At 36.6% G+C, this 17,449-nt stretch overlaps 3 protein-coding genes across 3 annotated transcripts; all 3 read left to right on the plus strand.

The window, feature by feature from the left end:
• Nucleotides 154-2,746, plus strand: LOC105163410 (protein IQ-DOMAIN 1). Its single transcript, XM_011081737.2, has 5 exons — nucleotides 154-410; nucleotides 702-956; nucleotides 1,318-1,527; nucleotides 1,614-1,727; nucleotides 1,821-2,746. The coding sequence occupies exons 1-5, from the start codon at nucleotides 345-347 to the stop codon at nucleotides 2,493-2,495; spliced, it is 1,320 nt and encodes a 439-aa protein (XP_011080039.1). The 5' UTR covers nucleotides 154-344; the 3' UTR covers nucleotides 2,496-2,746.
• Nucleotides 5,868-6,392, plus strand: LOC105164570. Its single transcript, XM_011083249.1, has one exon. It carries the CDS (start codon nucleotides 5,868-5,870, stop codon nucleotides 6,390-6,392), a length of 525 nt encoding a protein of 174 aa, XP_011081551.1.
• On the plus strand, nucleotides 16,433-17,444 carry LOC105164577 (transcription factor MYB26-like; the record flags this gene model as incomplete). Its single annotated transcript, XM_011083261.2, has 3 exons — nucleotides 16,433-16,720; nucleotides 16,790-16,919; nucleotides 17,078-17,444. Coding segments are annotated over exons 1-3 (630 nt in total), but the record flags the coding sequence as incomplete, so codon positions are not given.

Raw genomic sequence — 17,449 nt, forward strand, 5'->3', positions numbered from 1 at the left:
AAAACACCAAACCCGGGAACGGAAGCTACATCCAATGCGCCAATTCAAACTTCAAACCCATAAAGCATTTACTATCCGTTACAGCTTTTCATTTCTTCCTTTTTTTTCTTCTTTCAAACTTTCAAATTTCAAAAACTACACTCCGCTCCCCTCCATTAAATTCTAAATGTTACTCGAATTTCGAGAATTCCAATCGTCCTTCTCTTCATTTGTCCGAAGCTGAAATTCTCACTTCTTTTCTGTTCGCATACCCTTCTTCTATTTTGTCTTCACTTAGCAGAGTTTCTTGATTTTCAGAAAACATTTCCTGAAAACAGAAAGAAAAAAGGGAGACAGAGAGAGAGATGGGTGGTTCAGGGAAGTGGATTAAATCGCTGATCGGTCTCAAAAAGCCCACTGTTACTGAAACCGTAAGTTAAATATTATACATAATATTTAACTTTCTTTCTTTCTTTCTGCTAAATTTTTGTTCTCTTGGTATTTTCTGAAAATTTTGATGCAGGAAATCGGTTGAGAAAGAATAAATGTTGATAGATTTTGATGCAGGCAGAAAAAAACATACTTTTACTCTTTTTTTTTTTTTCCTGATAAATGTTGTTTTTTTGGTGGTTTATGCGATTGATCCGCAATTATCCTTATGTTTAGGTAAGTGGGATTTGTTTTTTTATTTAAATTTTGTTGTTTTTGGATTCTTGGTGTAGGAAAAAGGGGGTGGAAAGAGCAAGAAATGGAGGCTATGGAGGAGTGCATCTGAGGGGATGGCTACGGCGGCGAAGGGCGGAAAAGGGAGTGGCGATGCGGCTGAGACTGAGGGGCCAGAGGGTGCTTCTTATGTTTTTGACGGTGAAAGGGCGGCCGCCGTGGCTGCTCTGGCCAAAGCTTCACCCAAGGATTTCATGGCTGTCCGCCGAGAGTGGGCCGCTGTCCGAATTCAGACAATTTTTCGTGCTTTTCTGGTAGTTCTCTGTTTGTTGATGCCATTTTGTTAGGTTCTCTATCTATAGACATGAACCCTTTTCTTGTCTGCAACTAGCTTCTTAGTTCAATTCAGGATCAGTCAGTACAAATAATTTAATTTACAAAATTCAAGCATATAGATTGATTAATATTATAGTTTATAGATTCTTGTTTATATATTCTGTGAAAATAATTGCCTGGTCTAGAGTGTAACATACAAGCCAATGAAGTCAAGAACAAGAATGATCAGACTGTTCGGATTTTCTTTGTGGGATTAGCAAAATTCTGCTTTTGGCTGGATATTTGCCCCTCATCTAATTAGCAATTTCTGTTGAATGCTCTCTAAATGATTGTTTGAAGGCGAGACGTGCTTTAAGGGCGTTGAAAGCATTAGTTCGACTGCAAGCTATAGTTCGGGGACGGCTTGTTAGAAAGCAAGCTGCAGTGACTCTGAGGTGTATGCAGGCTCTCGTACGAGTCCAAGCCCGAGTTAGAGCTCAGTGCAACCAGTCGTCTGCTGGAGGGGAGTTGGAAAATCAGAATGAAGCTGATCCTGTAAAACTGGCTGAGGTTTGATCAGTTAAAATCTATGGTGTGAAACTTGACATGTGCTGTTTGTAGAAATGGAGATTAATATGTATCTGATGTAATTGCAGAGTGGGTGGTGCGATAGCCGTGGGACGGTTGAGGAAGTGAGGTCTAAGTTGCAAATGAAGCAAGAAGGAGCCATCAAGAGGGAGAGAGCAATTGCCTATGCCCTGTCCCAACAGGTAATTTACTATGTTCTTAGCAGAAAGATTTTTGATTGTTTCAAATTTTTGATGAATGACTTGAGCTGATAAACTGGTGCTGTTGAGCTTCAGCAATTAAAGAAAGCCCCTAATTTGAGATTGAACAAGATGGCTACACCAACTAGGGTGGACAAGAGCAGAGCAGGACTGAACTGGTTGGAACGTTGGATGGCAACGAAGCCGTGGGAGACGAGGTTGATGGAAGAATTCCACACTGACTCATTTGAAATATTGGCAACTCCTATGAAATACGACGGTTACATGGTTGGATCTTTTTCTAGTACATCCGACCAAGATTCAATGAGGATAAGACGCAACAATGTTTCTACACGAATATCCTCCAAAGTACCTAAAAGTTGCCAAATTCTACGCTCATCATCTGATCCATGTTCCGATTCTTTATATGATGAGAGCACAACTTCAAACTCGTCAACAACGACTTCCGAGACTCCTGGATCAGGTGACACTCTGGTGGAGCAAAACAGCACTAAGCCTAGCTACATGAACCTGACGAGGTCGATCAAGGCTAAGCAGAAACCGTATACTTATTCATCACACAATCAGTCAATGCAGAGGCATTCAGTCGAGGATTTGCCTTACCGTAGGAAACCAAGTCCGCTTTCTAAGGGGAACGGTAGGAGGAGTGCTGATACTGACCTTTATTCAGTTGATTTCTGCAAGGATCTCTACCCTCCTGTGCATGTGGCTGATTACGAAGGGGTAAAAGGTCGAGGATATTACAAGTAAAGCAATGATATCTAATTGCATAATCTTTTATGTACTTTGGAAGATGTCTTCCTGATGAGTTCAACAACTTGTTGTTCTTGGTACTTACATTTCTTTTTTCTTTCCTGGTGTGTTGGAATTCTTGTCGTAGTCAAGGCATGTATGTTAAGGTTGGTTTGTCAGTACAGAAAAAAGAAGCTCTGATGGATACTGAGAGATCAAAGTTATAGTTACTGGATATGTTGATGTGTAGTTCAAATCATCACAAAGTATGCCTTGTTTATGACTGGTTTGTGTAAATCCTTTAAAATCGAGGGGTTCCTTCGTAACGCGTTCGAAAGTAAGAGGATGTCAGTGTAATTATCTGAACTATTTATTTGTCTTATACATCAGTTGTTCAGTTAAGCAATCTTTGTTACTTGCATTGATATGAATGAAAAAGATTGAAAAGTATGTTGTATGAAAATGTTGAATACATCATAGTACTCACAACATGAAACTGATGCAAACTTCTTACAAGCAATAATTCTTTCTTAACAAGGACCACATGCATCACAATCATATCATTTGCAATTTGATGTGTCACGAACAGCATCATGATTTTATCTTAAAAGCAAACTTGATGCGAATCATGAGCCTACATGGATTCAAGACCTTGTCATTTTATCATGCAGGCGAAACTACAGTCCAAACTGAACACAAAGAAGGCGATGGTTCAGTTGTCAATTAGGAATCAATTTTAGTCTGATTGTGATCGATCGTGCGTAAAAAATATGACACCGGAAATAGTTGGAAGACACAAGATTTACATAATTCGAAAAATTCATATACGTTCATAATTGAAATAAGTAGTTGAAAGACGTCTGATGTGGGGTATATATATCTTCTGAAGGTTGTATCAAGACCTCACCACAATATATTTACAGTCTTTAGACAAGTTTTTTATTTATTTTATTAATTCAAGGTCTTTACGATCTGACTCCGAAGCATCCTATACCTTAATATGTATGGACTGATCGTCATCATCTAGTTATTTTTGTATTTGTGGCTAATGAGAAATCGTATAATTGAGAAAAATTTATAAATAATCGGATTCATGCATGCAACAGCTATAACTTTTGCTAACCGAGCATTCGTACGACCTTTCCTTATATATCTACCTGATTTAAATATTGAGAGACTAAAATCGGGGCCTTTTCGGCATGATTCCGAAAGTGATTTGTTTAATAAATAGGTTTTACAAGAAAGAGGATGATGTCGTATTTGGCTCATTACAGTTAGCAATCACTTAAATTTATTCATAAGATCTTAATTCGATTTTATCTCAGTATAACAATAGTAGGGTTTGATTTTTTTTCTTTACTGCATGGATCAATATTATTTCGAGTAAGAAATTAAAATACTCTCTTAGAGATGTGAAATTTTAAGAGATCATTTGATGGGACTTGAATGTTTTGATGGTAAGCCAAGTTTTCGTTGGTTTTGAGTAGATTAGCAGACTTTCTATCAATGGATTTGGCTTGAAAAGAAGGCAGGCAAGGGTGGGGTGTTATCAAGAAAGGAAAACCATTTTTTCTTGCATGTTGTTATGAAGGATCGATGTGATGATTGTGTTTGTTTTAGTACCACTTTATGAAAAATTATCATTATCCCTTTGTTCTTTTGTACATTTCAATTTGACTATGACTAGTGATTAGGTTTTAGAACAGCATGTCTCTCATTATTTTGGAGCCCCATTGCTTTATTAGTGACTAATATACAGTTTATTTTTGCCACTTTGATAGGATTAGGGTTGTGAAAGTACTAGGTTTTTTTGTCTTTAATGGTTGTCAAATATGGAAATATTCTTTACTTGTCCTAGACTCTCATGTTTATGATGTCCTAAAGGACCATAACTATAATTTCGTCACTTTAAATTTTGAGTGAACTCATTAATTATGTACATCAATACATGAGTAATATCAATGATCATGATTAATCAACGGTTAAGAATTTACCTTTAATAATTATGATCAATGTAATTATTATTAATGAGTAAATGAAGATCGGTTTTTTTCTCACGTAAATTAAAAAATCGATAGTAGATAATCGTATTTTTCCGTTGATTATATATATAGGCCATTAATTATAAGAAATTGTATACTTCTATGTATTGTATAATTTTGGAGATATTGAAAATTCTTGGAATCTAAGGATGAAGCAATAATTATATTCTTAGGTATATTCTCTTGTTGAATACATGAACCCTCTCGTTATGAGTCGTTTCCCCCTAAATCTTAGGGCTTGTTCGTTCGTCAATTCCCATATGCTGCATTTCGCCTTTTGAGTCGTGTCTGCCTGCCTTGGAAGGCCTTAGCATTATCATTCCCTCTTGCTCGCAGGGTAGGTGTCATTTTGGTTTTTGCCGCCTTTAGATCGGGTAATCACTTCAGGCTCCTATTTTGTTTTCTTCTTCTGGCTGCTGTTGCGTTTTTTTTTTTTGTTTTGTTTTTGGGTTGTGTTGAAAATTATGGCCCGATGACCTTTAAAGGTAGGCCCATTTGATGAAAGCCCACAACCACTTGGCTGCCCACTCACCAACCCGATCCACTATCGATAACCCGACCTGTAACTTTACTATTTAATATCTCCTAACCCTAGAATCTCTTAGTCTTCTCTCTTCTCCTGTCTTATGCCGACTGTTAGTCTCTCATCTCTCTCTCCCTGTTTTTCTTTCTATACCAATGGATCTTCTGTGATTTCTTACCTTCATCAGCCACCGGAGAAGGTGGTGACTTTCCTAAACTAATCAATGTCTTTTGGAAATCCACCTCACACTTCCATCCATACGGTGTAGTTCTCTCTATAAAAGGGGGTTTTACCTCCTCGGCTTTGAGATACAAAAAACTGACAAATCTCTTCTTCCCACCAAATATCTGTGTGATCAAAAGTGTTGTTGTCTTCGTGATCGGTTGAAAAAGATCTCAGTAATCTCTCATTTGTGGTACGGTTTATTGTGGAGTAACCGTGGTTGTGGGCGTTCTTGGTGGTTGAAGTCTCTGTGACCATAATCTGTTTAATATTTTTCTGTATTATTGTTATATTATTTTTGGTTTGTATTAAGGAGTTTCGTACTCCACATATTCTGTAATAGTTGGCTAGGCCATTTTTGTGAAGAGATATCACTGGGGGTTCACACCTTACAGGTTGTTTCTCTTCGTTTTGGTTTACTGGGTCTGTTCGTCCGCTTTTCTCTTTAATTGTGTCGGCGCTGGTGTTTTGTGTTTTTTTTCTTGTTTTCTTGTAGGGAGTTAGTAGCTTGTTACTCCCTGGGTTTTCTCTCTAAACTATGCTTTATGTCCCTATAGCTATGGTTGCGGATTTCGATAGGTTGGGTTGTGGCATGCTGAGCTTATGTTAAGGGGTTTCTACATTGTGGGTTGTCTGCTTTCCTCTAAACTGTTTCATCCTGATGCTTTATTGAATACTCTACGGGTTACTTTTAATTCGGGTAAGGGGTTGGAGTTTAAGATGATTGAGGGTGATTGGTTTTTACTTAAATTCGCTCATATGCTGGATCATGACCCGGTTATTGTAAGGTATCCTTGGGATTATGATAAAAATCTCCTGATTCTTGTGCTGGTGGATCCCTCGGACAACCCCAGTTTGGTTGATTTGAATTTCTACGAGTTTCATGTGCACATTCACAGTTTGTCGTTGGGGAAGATGACGAATGATGTATGCTTGTTTATTGGGAACAGATTGGATGTGGTCAAGGAGACCAATTTGGATTTGGATGGTGTGGGTTGGGGTTCTTTTGTCAGGATTAGAGTGGCAATAGATGTGAACAAACCTCTCAAATGGGCTTTAAAACTCCAGATAGTGTTGGGGGGCGAGCAACTAATCACGTTCACTTATGAGAGACTCCCGAACTTCTAGTATCTGTGCGGGTATCTAAGCCACTTATCCCTTAATTGTGAGCTCCAATTTCGTGAGGATTTTTGTGATCCGGGTGAAAATACCCCTTATAGTCCCTGGCTTCGAGCAGTTCTTCCGGCCCTTTCTCATAATCGGATGTCAGGCTCTCAGGGGGTGTCTTCGTCTCTTTTCCTCCAGCATTCACTCTTCCGTTCCTCGAGCTCCCTTCAATCCTATTCTACTTCAGCTCCCCCTCTTAGGCGAGACCCTTCCATTTGTGACATTTTCGAGTCTGTTCTACTAACTGCAGAAAAATAGTACCTCCTACTCCCTCCTCTTTCCTAGATAATTCTCTGGACCCCATTTCTCCTTGATCACAGCTACAAGACCTCAATGAAACCCCTTCTTTTTCCCATAATCCCTCCATCATCTACCTCACCCCCGACACTGACAATTCTATGAGTCGTCCCCTCTGCTTTGATTCCAACCCACCATTGGTGTTCCACTTCACGTGGCTTCTTTTCTTCCGCAGTCGGTCTTGGATATGCAGTTCCCTAAAGCTCCTACCACTCACTCTTCTCGTCCCCGTCTCTATTCCTCTAGCCGTATCCGTAAATGTCCCACTCAGTAAACGCAGGTTGTTAGATGAGGACTTTATTGAGTATTTGTGTTCTCAAGGGTAGACTAAAATCAACAGGTTTTCTGTATCATTGGATGATATTACTAATCTAATGGTGGGTTTTGGGGGCCAGACCCATCGATCACCATTTGCTAGTGTGGAACTGCCAGGGCTTGGGGGGACTTTGGACAGTTTAGTATCTCGGAGACCTTATCAGGGATTATCGCCCTGCCTTGGTTTTTGTAGCGGAAACCAAGTGCTCTTAACATCACATTGATGGATTGAAACTGAAGTTTGGTATGCATGGTGTGAGTGTGGATTCCAAAGGTAAGAGTGGGCTTGCCTTGTTATGGTCTCGGTCTTCTGATGTTATTCTTCAGAGTTTTTCGATTAATCATATAAATGTTTCTGTGAAGTTGGATGGTGATCAGGATATTGGCGTTTTCTTTGGAATTTATAGTGAACCGTACAATAGTAAGTGGGACTGCACTTCGGATCTCCTCTCTCGCATTATTCTTGATTAGTCTGAAAAGTTGGGAGGTCTTCAGAGCCCATTCTGGTAGATTCGTAAGTTTAGGTAGGCATTATCCGATTGTGAGATTGTGGATTTGGGATTCTCTGATGACCCTTTTACGTGGATAAATCGGCACCCAACCCCGAATATTGTTTGGGAAAAGTTCGATCGTGCGTGTGTCTCTATCGGGTGGTCTGAGAGGTTTCCATCGGCTTCGGTCTCTCATATCCCCGTGCTTTGCTCGGACCACAAACCTGTTCTTATTGTCCTTAAAAATGAACAAGACTTTTCCAGCGGTATGTCTAAACCATGGAAGTTTGAGGCTGCTTGGCTTTAGTCCCCGCAGTGTGAACAGATTGTTGAGGGAGGGTGGCAGTTGGCTCAGAGTGGCGGTCCAGAGATTGGTATTTTGGTGCAGGTGGAGTTTTGTCGCACTGAACTTTGGTCTTGGAGTTCTAGAACTTTTTGTCATATTGGCAGGAACGTTGATTGTTGAGCTCCAAAATGAGGTTTCTACTATTCGTAAGGAATTTGAGAGCATAGAAGAGTTTGAGAGACAATGTGGGGACAACACAGTAAGGATCTGCGGCTACGTGAGGGGTACATAAATACTAAGTTTTTCCATCACCGCGCTAATCAAAGGTTTTAGACGAATCTTATCCACAGGTTTAAGCGGGACGATGATGTGTGGGTTGAGATTGATGAAAGGATTCGGGAGTATGTTGAGAGTTACTTCCGAAAAATGTTCACCTCCAGCCATCCTCTGGAGGTAGGCATAGTTCTGGGCACCGCGCAGTTGCGGCTACTGGTGGAGCCGAGTATGTCGGCTGAGCTCCTATCTCCATACATAGAAATAGAAGTTATTAAGGCCTTGTTCCAAATGGCTTCTTTTAAGTCCCCAAGTCCTGACGGTATGGCTCTGATCTTTTTTCAATCCTTTTGGTATATTGTTCAACGTGATGTGATTGCTTGTGTCCTTAATTTCCTTAATTCCTTTATTTTGCCTCTGGGGATGAATGCCTATATTGTCTTGATTCTGAAATGTAAACGCCCTATATACCTTTCTCAGTTTAGGTCGATTAGTTTGTGCAATGTCATTTATAAGATTATTTCTAAATGCCAATCAGTTAAAGTTAATATTAGATAAGATAATTTCCCCTGCTCAATCTACTTTTGTCCCTGGATAATATTTTATCGGCTTTCGAACTTAACCATTTTCTAAATATCAAGTCTAAGGGCGGGCAGGGCTTTATGGCGCTCAAATTGGATGTTAGCAAAACATATGATAAAGTTAAGTGGTATTTCCTCCAGCAGGTATTGTCTTGTCTTGGTTCTTCCCCTTTTTTTTTCGTCTTATTCTATTTTGTGTCTCTTCCATCTCCTAATCCTTTATGCTTGGTAGATGTCATTTGGGTCTGTTGCATCGTCTAAGGGAATCCAATAGGGGGACCTTTTTTCTCTTTATCTTTTCCTTTTCTGTACAGAAGCCTTTAATTCCCTGTTGCAGTGTGCGGAGTAGGAGGGGCGTATTCTAGGGGTATCCATTTGTTGGGGGGAGCACCTAGCATATCCCATTTGCTGTTTGCAGATGATACTATTATCTTTACTGATGCATCTCTAGTTATTTCCCGTGCTATCTTGGACGTTTTGGAAACCTACCGCTGGTCCACGAGACAAGAGATCAACTTTGCTCAGTCTTCGGTTGCTTTTAGCAGGAATATGAAGGAGGGGGTTCGTTGCCATATTGCTCACACTCTGCAGATTAAGATGGAGTTGTAGCTGGGGCTCCCGTGGAAGGCGGCGCGGTCCGAGAGAGAATTATTTTTGGTCATCAGGGATCGAGTTTGGAATCGTATATTGGGGTGGAATGAAAAGTTGCTTTCCCAAGCCGGTAAAGAAGTTCTTATGAAATCAGTTATCCAAGCAGTTCCTACCTACGGGATGGGTTGTTTCCTTCTGCCTACCATGTTGCTTACCAAAATTCAGGGGATGATTGCTAAATTCTAGTGGGGCAATAGGGGCAGTCTAAGATTCACTGGTTTTTGTGGGATAGGTTGTGTGAATCTATGCTTAGGGAGGGTTGGGCTTCCGTCAGCTTCACTTGTTTATTTTAACCATGCTTGCTAAATAGTTATAGAGGATTTCTGGGCGGTATCTTGACTCTTTTCTTGCCTAGAATGCGGATGCTACCATCTTCTCGTGTCACTCTGGTAGTAGAAGCTCATTTTTAATGGAGCCCTTCTAGATAGAGGTGCGGCAATGGCGTTAGGTGTGGTGGCCCAGGATGATAGAGGTGTGTGCTTGGTTTGGTGGTCGTGCTGGTTGGTTAGGAGCAGTTATGGTAAGGTTGCTGAAGCTTTGCAACGGGTGAGGCTATCCAACTTGCTGCTCGTTGCTGGTGGGGGTTGATTATTGTTGACGGTGATTGTGCGGTGCTGATCTCTAAGCTCCAGACAGGGGATAGGGAATTCTCTTTTGTTGGTAATGTGGTTCTGGACATTCTTGGTCTAGTGGTTCTTTTTTCTTCTTGTCGCTTTCTTTGTGTTAATCGTAATCTTAACCTGTGGCACATTGTTTGGCCAAATCTGTTTTTGGATTGTATGATGGTATGTCTGATTCACCTCCTGCAGTTCATTCTCTTGTGAACTCTGAGTTGATTTCATGAATGAAATCTCACCTTTAAGTTCAAAAAAAAAAAAGGTATATTCTCTTGTTCTGCCTTTATTCCCTCATTTTAGGACCCCTCACTTAAATGAAGACAAGAAATATGTGGACAACATTGTTTAGTGATGATAATATGTTACATTAATAAGATGTTTTCAATCTCTTAATGCTAATACCTTTCTCACACATATATAGATTCTAGCAAAAATTATTTTAGGGGTAAAATTGATTATTTTTATCTTCTATTATAAAATGATCTTACAAGTTATTACGTACTTCATATACACCTAATGTATATTAAAATATATTATACTCATCAACTATACATTTAAACATATTTTGTACTTGTGAGGTTTGAAAATTGGTAATTTTAATCTTGTAATTAGCATAGGACGGTGATAATTTTAGTCGTGTACGAATTTATTTTGACAAATTTGTCTTGAAACTTCAAAAAATTTGTACATGAAGGACAAAAATAGTCGGAATATGCTAAAATAGCCGAAAAGTACACCCTGGTAATGTGTACTTTTCTGGTGGTTTTAACAAATTCCGACTTATTTTATTCTCAATGTGTGAGTTTTTTTAAAATTGCATGACAGAATTAGCAAAACAGATTCGTTAAATTGTCATCTTTTAATTACACTTAGGGATGGGCATCGGCTTGGGTGTCCAAAATTTTGGGTAGCTAAAATTATATTTACTCAATCCCGACTTGAAATTTATGAATACCCAAACTTCAAATACCCAATCAGATACATCAAATACCCGATTCCAAAGTAAAATTGTCATTCTTATCGGATTAAAATTGCAATGTTTCCTATGGGATCTATAATAAAGTTGATTACGAGATGTAGTACCAATCGCAATAAAAGATTAAAAAAAAAAAAATCCGGCCAGATTATTAAGTGAAGAAGCCAAGGCGGGATGGAAGAACAAGGCGACAACTCGACTCTTGATCTCAACATGATCTACTCTTTGTTATTGAACCAACACCTAAAGTTGAATATCGCCTTCTACACATTTAGAAATGATTTCCAAATAAAAAAAAGAAAAACTAGGGAATCTCCAGTTTCAATTTAGCAACTCCTAGAAATTAATGATGCATGCAGTTACCGCGCGGGCTGAAGAACAACATGGATCCATCTCTTTCCTTGTACGTAGGTACCATGTTTGGACCCCTCCATGCATCCACGAATTAGGAAAAAACAAAACTGAACCTCAGCTTCTGTCCCATTATGGCTCATCGAATCAAGCAATGGAGCCTCCTCTCATTAATTCTTTGCATGTGCAACAATATTATTAATTAAAACCAACAATCTTAATTTTGACCTTCAATCACAAGCATATGTTCTTGACTACTTTACCTTAAACCAACCAAAAAATATATCACTATCTGATTTTCTGTTTGGTTATAAAACCAAAAGAAGTATTGCTTTACCAAGATTTCAACATTAAGTAACCTGTCAATTTTGAACAATGGGGTGGGGGTGGGGTGTTAGGGGGTAGGGCTCATTTCTCTTACATCATCTTTTTTTTTCATTAAAAAAAAAAGGGTTTGAAAAATATTTGTGTCTTATGTAGAAATATCTGTGTCTTGAGATCTCTTGCATTTAATGTTTGGGGTTGAAGATGACGAAATTGTCTAACTGTTTTGTTCTCAAGAAAAACAATTGCCAGTTTGATGTGTGAGTAAAAACTTTGGAAGAATGCTATCATTGCTTCATCAGAATGGAAATCTCTGTTGCATCTCTGTTTTTATAACCACTTTGCTTAATTTCTTTAGGTGAAGAACAAATCTTGGACAAACAAATCAATCAAAAATATAAGTACATCTTATTTATATGTATTGGCTCATCATAATCATTGGATCATTTTAATATCTGGTGATTCATTCGAAATCGTACAATTAAAAAAAACAAACTTATAAATAAAAACCTTCCGTGCAACAACTGTAACTTTTGCTATTTTAATATTCTTACAACCTTCATTGTCGATTATCTTACAACCTACTAATTTAAGTATCAGATAGTTATAATTAAGGTTTTTTTAATGTGATTTTGACGGCAATGTGTTTTATAACCTCATCTTTGAAGTAGCAGTCATCTAAATTCACTTAAAAAAAAATTGTCTAAATTTTGACACAACACCGTATATCAAATTTTTGGAAAAAGTAATTAGAACATAATGTGTAGGAGTAATAGACTACGGACTACACATAAAAATGATTTGTGTTTTTGCGAATAAAACGTCTTGTCAGTTTCTTTATTAATCGACTAATGTGAAAATATTCTTTTTTCCACGTACGTCCGACATTAGTCGTGATTATTAAGGACTGATCAAGATTTTGGAACTACTATGTTCACTTTGTGTAAGTGCATATATATATATATATAATTTTAATTTGTAATTTAGTGATAACATTTTTTTTCCTACGCGAATTAATTTATAAGATTAAAATATATTGAATTGGGTCATGTGCAAGTCATATGTAATTTTCTGACCAATTAACTAAAATTATCAAAATTATAAATTTACAAGATTAAATTACAAAAATTAATTTTTATAGAACCAAATGGCACCCATACTTTACCGGACTAAAATTGTAATATTTGGATGAAAATGCACTTTTAGTTCCATAGAATATAGGATTTAACAATTTTAGTTTATGCTTTATGAGATTTTCAAAATAATCCCAAAATTCGACACATATAGTCTTATCCATGTTTCCATAAAATAATAGAGCAGAAGGACATGTGCAATATGCGGGTCCATCAGTTGTGTGAGCAACGAGGCTAACAAGCACGCGCATTACACGTGTCATTGCCATCTATTTTTTAACGGAACTTGGACATTTGATTAAATGTGTTGAGCACTATAAGAAAATGACTTAATAGCAACGAGAAAAAATTACCGTCGAGCTAATTACAAGTAAAATTTTCGTTGCTAGTCGATATTATTTAGTATAAGAAATTTATTTGTCGATTAATTTAGTAATGAATAGTTTAAAATATATATTAAATTATGTAAATTAGCAACTAGATTAAATTTTATTTGCTAATTATCTCGATGCTGATTTTAGCATTATTAGTGGAGTTTTCTAACTTTTGATACTACTTTGAAAATTTCGTTAGGCAGAGGACTAATGTTGACTTTTTACAAGTTTAAGACCATTTCAAAAATTTCGTAAAGTAAAGGACTGAAAATGTTGAACCCATAGAAATTAAATATAAATGTTGCTTTTATCTATCCCAAATTTTACCCTCTATTTCATTTATTACCTTTAAAAGAATTTGATCAGATTAGTAATTTCAATATTTTTTTAATAATCTCATAATTATATTTTTTTCCCCTCTTTACTACCCACTACTCCATATTTTTCTCATTTACTTCACCATATTTATCATAATTTATCACTTTCATAATTTTATTCTTATTATCTCACACAAAGATTTTTTTTATATGCTCGCAGAAATTGCGTACGACAATAACTAATATGATAAATTGGGGACCAACACATGCACATATATATACCTTCACTTTCAAACATGCAATTCCATGGAACATGCGTCTAAACATAAACATGGTGCATGTCCTATATATAATCATTAAACATCATTAAGGTTTGTGTTGGCATTATTATCCTCCATGTTGAAAACACTCCTCATCTTTCTCTCTGTTTACATCTTATTGCATCACGCAATAACATAAAAGTTTTCACTGATATATTACGTATATTAATATGTGGCAAGATTTTGTTTTATTAAATCATTAATTCTCACATGCTTAATAATGTTGTAGTTGTGCTTAAATTGTTGGTGTTAATATATATTATTTTCTATACAATTAAACAGTAACAATATTGGAAATTTTATGAGAAAATAATATGATCATAATTTATTTACTGTCAACGTTGTGTATATTTGCAACCAATCATCAATGACAGTGAAAACTTATAAAACACGTACTATAAATATGTAATAATTCCAATAGTGACAACACAAACACTAGTTTTGTTATACTATTCATTAGCTTGCAAGAGTCATTATGATTATAATTATGAAACAAAATAGTTATTGTACATCTTAATATCTATAAATCATTAGTGATAAAATTTTGCATTATTATTTAATAGTACCGTTAGTACTCTTTTTCTGTGTTAGTACCTAGGAGACGTGAATATAATAAACAATCACGTTAATGAAATTAAGTGTATATATATATGCACACGACAATATTGAGAATTCATATTCGATATGCAAACTTTAGCAAATTTTTATTTGACAGACGGGCGAATAAAAGCATCTTAATTAGTTTTAGATTACACAAAAGAAATGAAGGTGAAATAAAATGCGAAAATTAGATATATAACATGCATTTATTGATAACAACGACAAAATTGTAGGTTGGAATACAAAAAGAACAACGAGAAACTTTACGAGCGATATCTCTGCTCGCCAGTAATTACGTAATCAGTGTGACATAAACGCAATCTACCATTTTATAGGAATCACTTTATTTATATACTTCTTGTTATATTAATATTCTGCTTGAAATGATATAGGTCATGACGTATACATGAGCAATCTACCGGAAATTATTCACTTTATATTAAAATTTTATTGTTATTATTAGTATGTGTGGAATGATATATATATATATGTGTGTGTGTGTGTGTACATTATGCTTATTTCTTTTTATATTTTAAGATTTTGAAAAAAAAAATTAAAAGGCTAAAAATAAAACATAAAAAGAGAAGAATGTGAATCTTCATATACTTTGATAGTAGTAGTTAATTGTCAACTAGCGCAATAGTATTAACTTGTTCTGTTCGTGTTCTTGATGGAACGACAATACCACTATATATGTAACTAAAACACCAACATTAGAAACACCAAATAGTCCTAGTCATGTTGTACCAGTAAAATATATGTCTTACGATTTATATAATTTAATTATTTTTATTAATTTGATATTTTGAAACACCCCGTCCATATAAAAAACACCTTATTCCTAATATGTATGCTGGGAGCATATGTCTGTGATGTATTCGAGTTATTCGACTAATTTTTATTTTTATTTTTTTTGTTTTTCATGATGGCATATATACATTTAAGCTAAGAGTATAATAAATATAACTTATGAAAAGACATATCTTCTTCATTTTTGTCTGAACTGATCAAAGTCCGAAGACATTATGGTACTCATGACCGAAAGTAGTGGATTGCATAAAGGACAAGAGTGTTAGAAAGAAAGAGATCACACAAATACACTTAGCTCTAAAAACAAAAACAAGAATCCTACAGTGAAAATAGGCCTTCTCTCCTTTCTGCCAAAAGATGATGAAACCCAATTCAGAAACCAATATATATATATATATATACAGGTATGCATAAAATTCAACAAGACAAAACTCCACCGATTTTGACGTCTGCAAAACCACACAACACACCGAATTCATTGCTAAAGATGAGCTCATTTTTTGCCTTTCTTTCTCTGTTTTTGGGCAGAAAGTAATGTGGAAAGCGAAACCTTTTCACTCTTGCAGTTATTTATTTATAATCTTAAACAAAGTCATGATATCATGTTTTTCCTCATTTTTTATATGTCGGAAACAAAGTAGATCAGAAGCATGAGATCAAAAGAGCTAATTATATATATCCATCATCAGCTGTAGCAGCAAATTAAGAGTGATAATGTAGGTAATGGTTCATTTTGTTTATTTGAGCCCATCATTCTTAATCAATGTAACAGATCATGTCATAAATCCACTTGTTCACTTATGTGAGGAAGAATCAAATGCTTTATAGCATATATATATATATATATATGGTACTGCTGCCATAGATATTACCTCACCATGCACCAAAGAGATAGCGCAGTGAAAAGTTAAAAGCGGGCATGCAGTGCACCTACTAGAGATACTACATGCATTCTTGATTTTACAGCAATCATACAATTCTAATTTGTCCATCCATCTCTCTTACATACGTAAGTTTCCAGATTCCAACACGGATACAAGAAAACCACCTTCCATGTAAATAAGAATTTAACTTGATCAGGAAGTCATAATGCAATAAAGAGATGAGAGAGAGAGACCCTACAAATGTATATATGTTGCATGGTTGACTCAAACAATGGATGGGCCATTTTGAAGAGTGAGAAGCAGAAGATGATATTCTCCCCCTCATCCAAAGGGCTATATATATATATATATATAAATATAAATTGCACCTTATTTTTTCACCTGCAGGAGAGGGCCCTCAATGCCGTCATCGTACAGCTCTTCACATTAAATTCACAATCTCACTGTACTACTCACCATTGATATCCCCCTCCCCTCCCTTCCCTTCCCTTCCCTTCCCTTCCCTTCAACCTTCATCTCTTTCTTGTCGTTCTGATCTGTGTGCGTAGCTAATTGAATGGGGCATCATAGTTGCTGCAATAAACAGAAAGTAAAGAGGGGGTTATGGTCTCCTGAGGAAGATGAGAAGCTCATCAACTACATTACTACCTATGGCCATGGCTGTTGGAGTTCAGTTCCAAGACTTGCTGGTCTCTCTCTCTCTTGCCATTTCCACGCACATGCATGTACATATGTCTGATTCTTGTAATTAATTTCAGGGCTGCAAAGATGTGGGAAGAGTTGCAGACTGAGATGGATAAACTATCTGAGGCCGGATCTGAAGAGAGGGAGTTTCTCCCACAATGAAGCAAATTTGATCATTGAGCTTCACAGACTTCTAGGAAACAGGTGATACTAATTAATTAAATATCAAGGGGCTGTGATCGATTCACTCAAATATATCATTGTGTAGAATTATTTCATCATAATGCTCAAAATTAATGTAACCATTTTTGCATGCAAAATGACATTTTTTCTTTTAAAAAAAATTAAATATTCTTATGCAGGTGGGCACAGATAGCCAAGCACCTCCCAGGGAGAACAGACAATGAAGTCAAGAATTTTTGGAACTCGAGCATCAAGAAAAAACTGGTTTCTTCTCATCATCATCATCATCATCATCAGAACCTGCAGACTGATCATCACCTCACTGCTGCTAGTACATTAATATCTCCAAATCTTGCAAACTCCAGTGGCAGCAGTTCTGAGAGTCTCTACTTGCTGAGTTCAGACAACAATAGTCTGATAATCCCAAATCCTCAAATGGATCAAATCTGCATCCCAACCCCACAAATCACAGCCCTGCAAGGGTTTGATCCTATTGAATCAAGAGTACTTGATGATCAGGTGATGAGTAATTTCCATGCAAATTCAATTTA

Source organism: Sesamum indicum, linkage group LG1 (assembly GCF_000512975.1).
Source record: "Sesamum indicum cultivar Zhongzhi No. 13 linkage group LG1, S_indicum_v1.0, whole genome shotgun sequence".
Taxonomy (NCBI): domain Eukaryota; kingdom Viridiplantae; phylum Streptophyta; class Magnoliopsida; order Lamiales; family Pedaliaceae; genus Sesamum; species Sesamum indicum.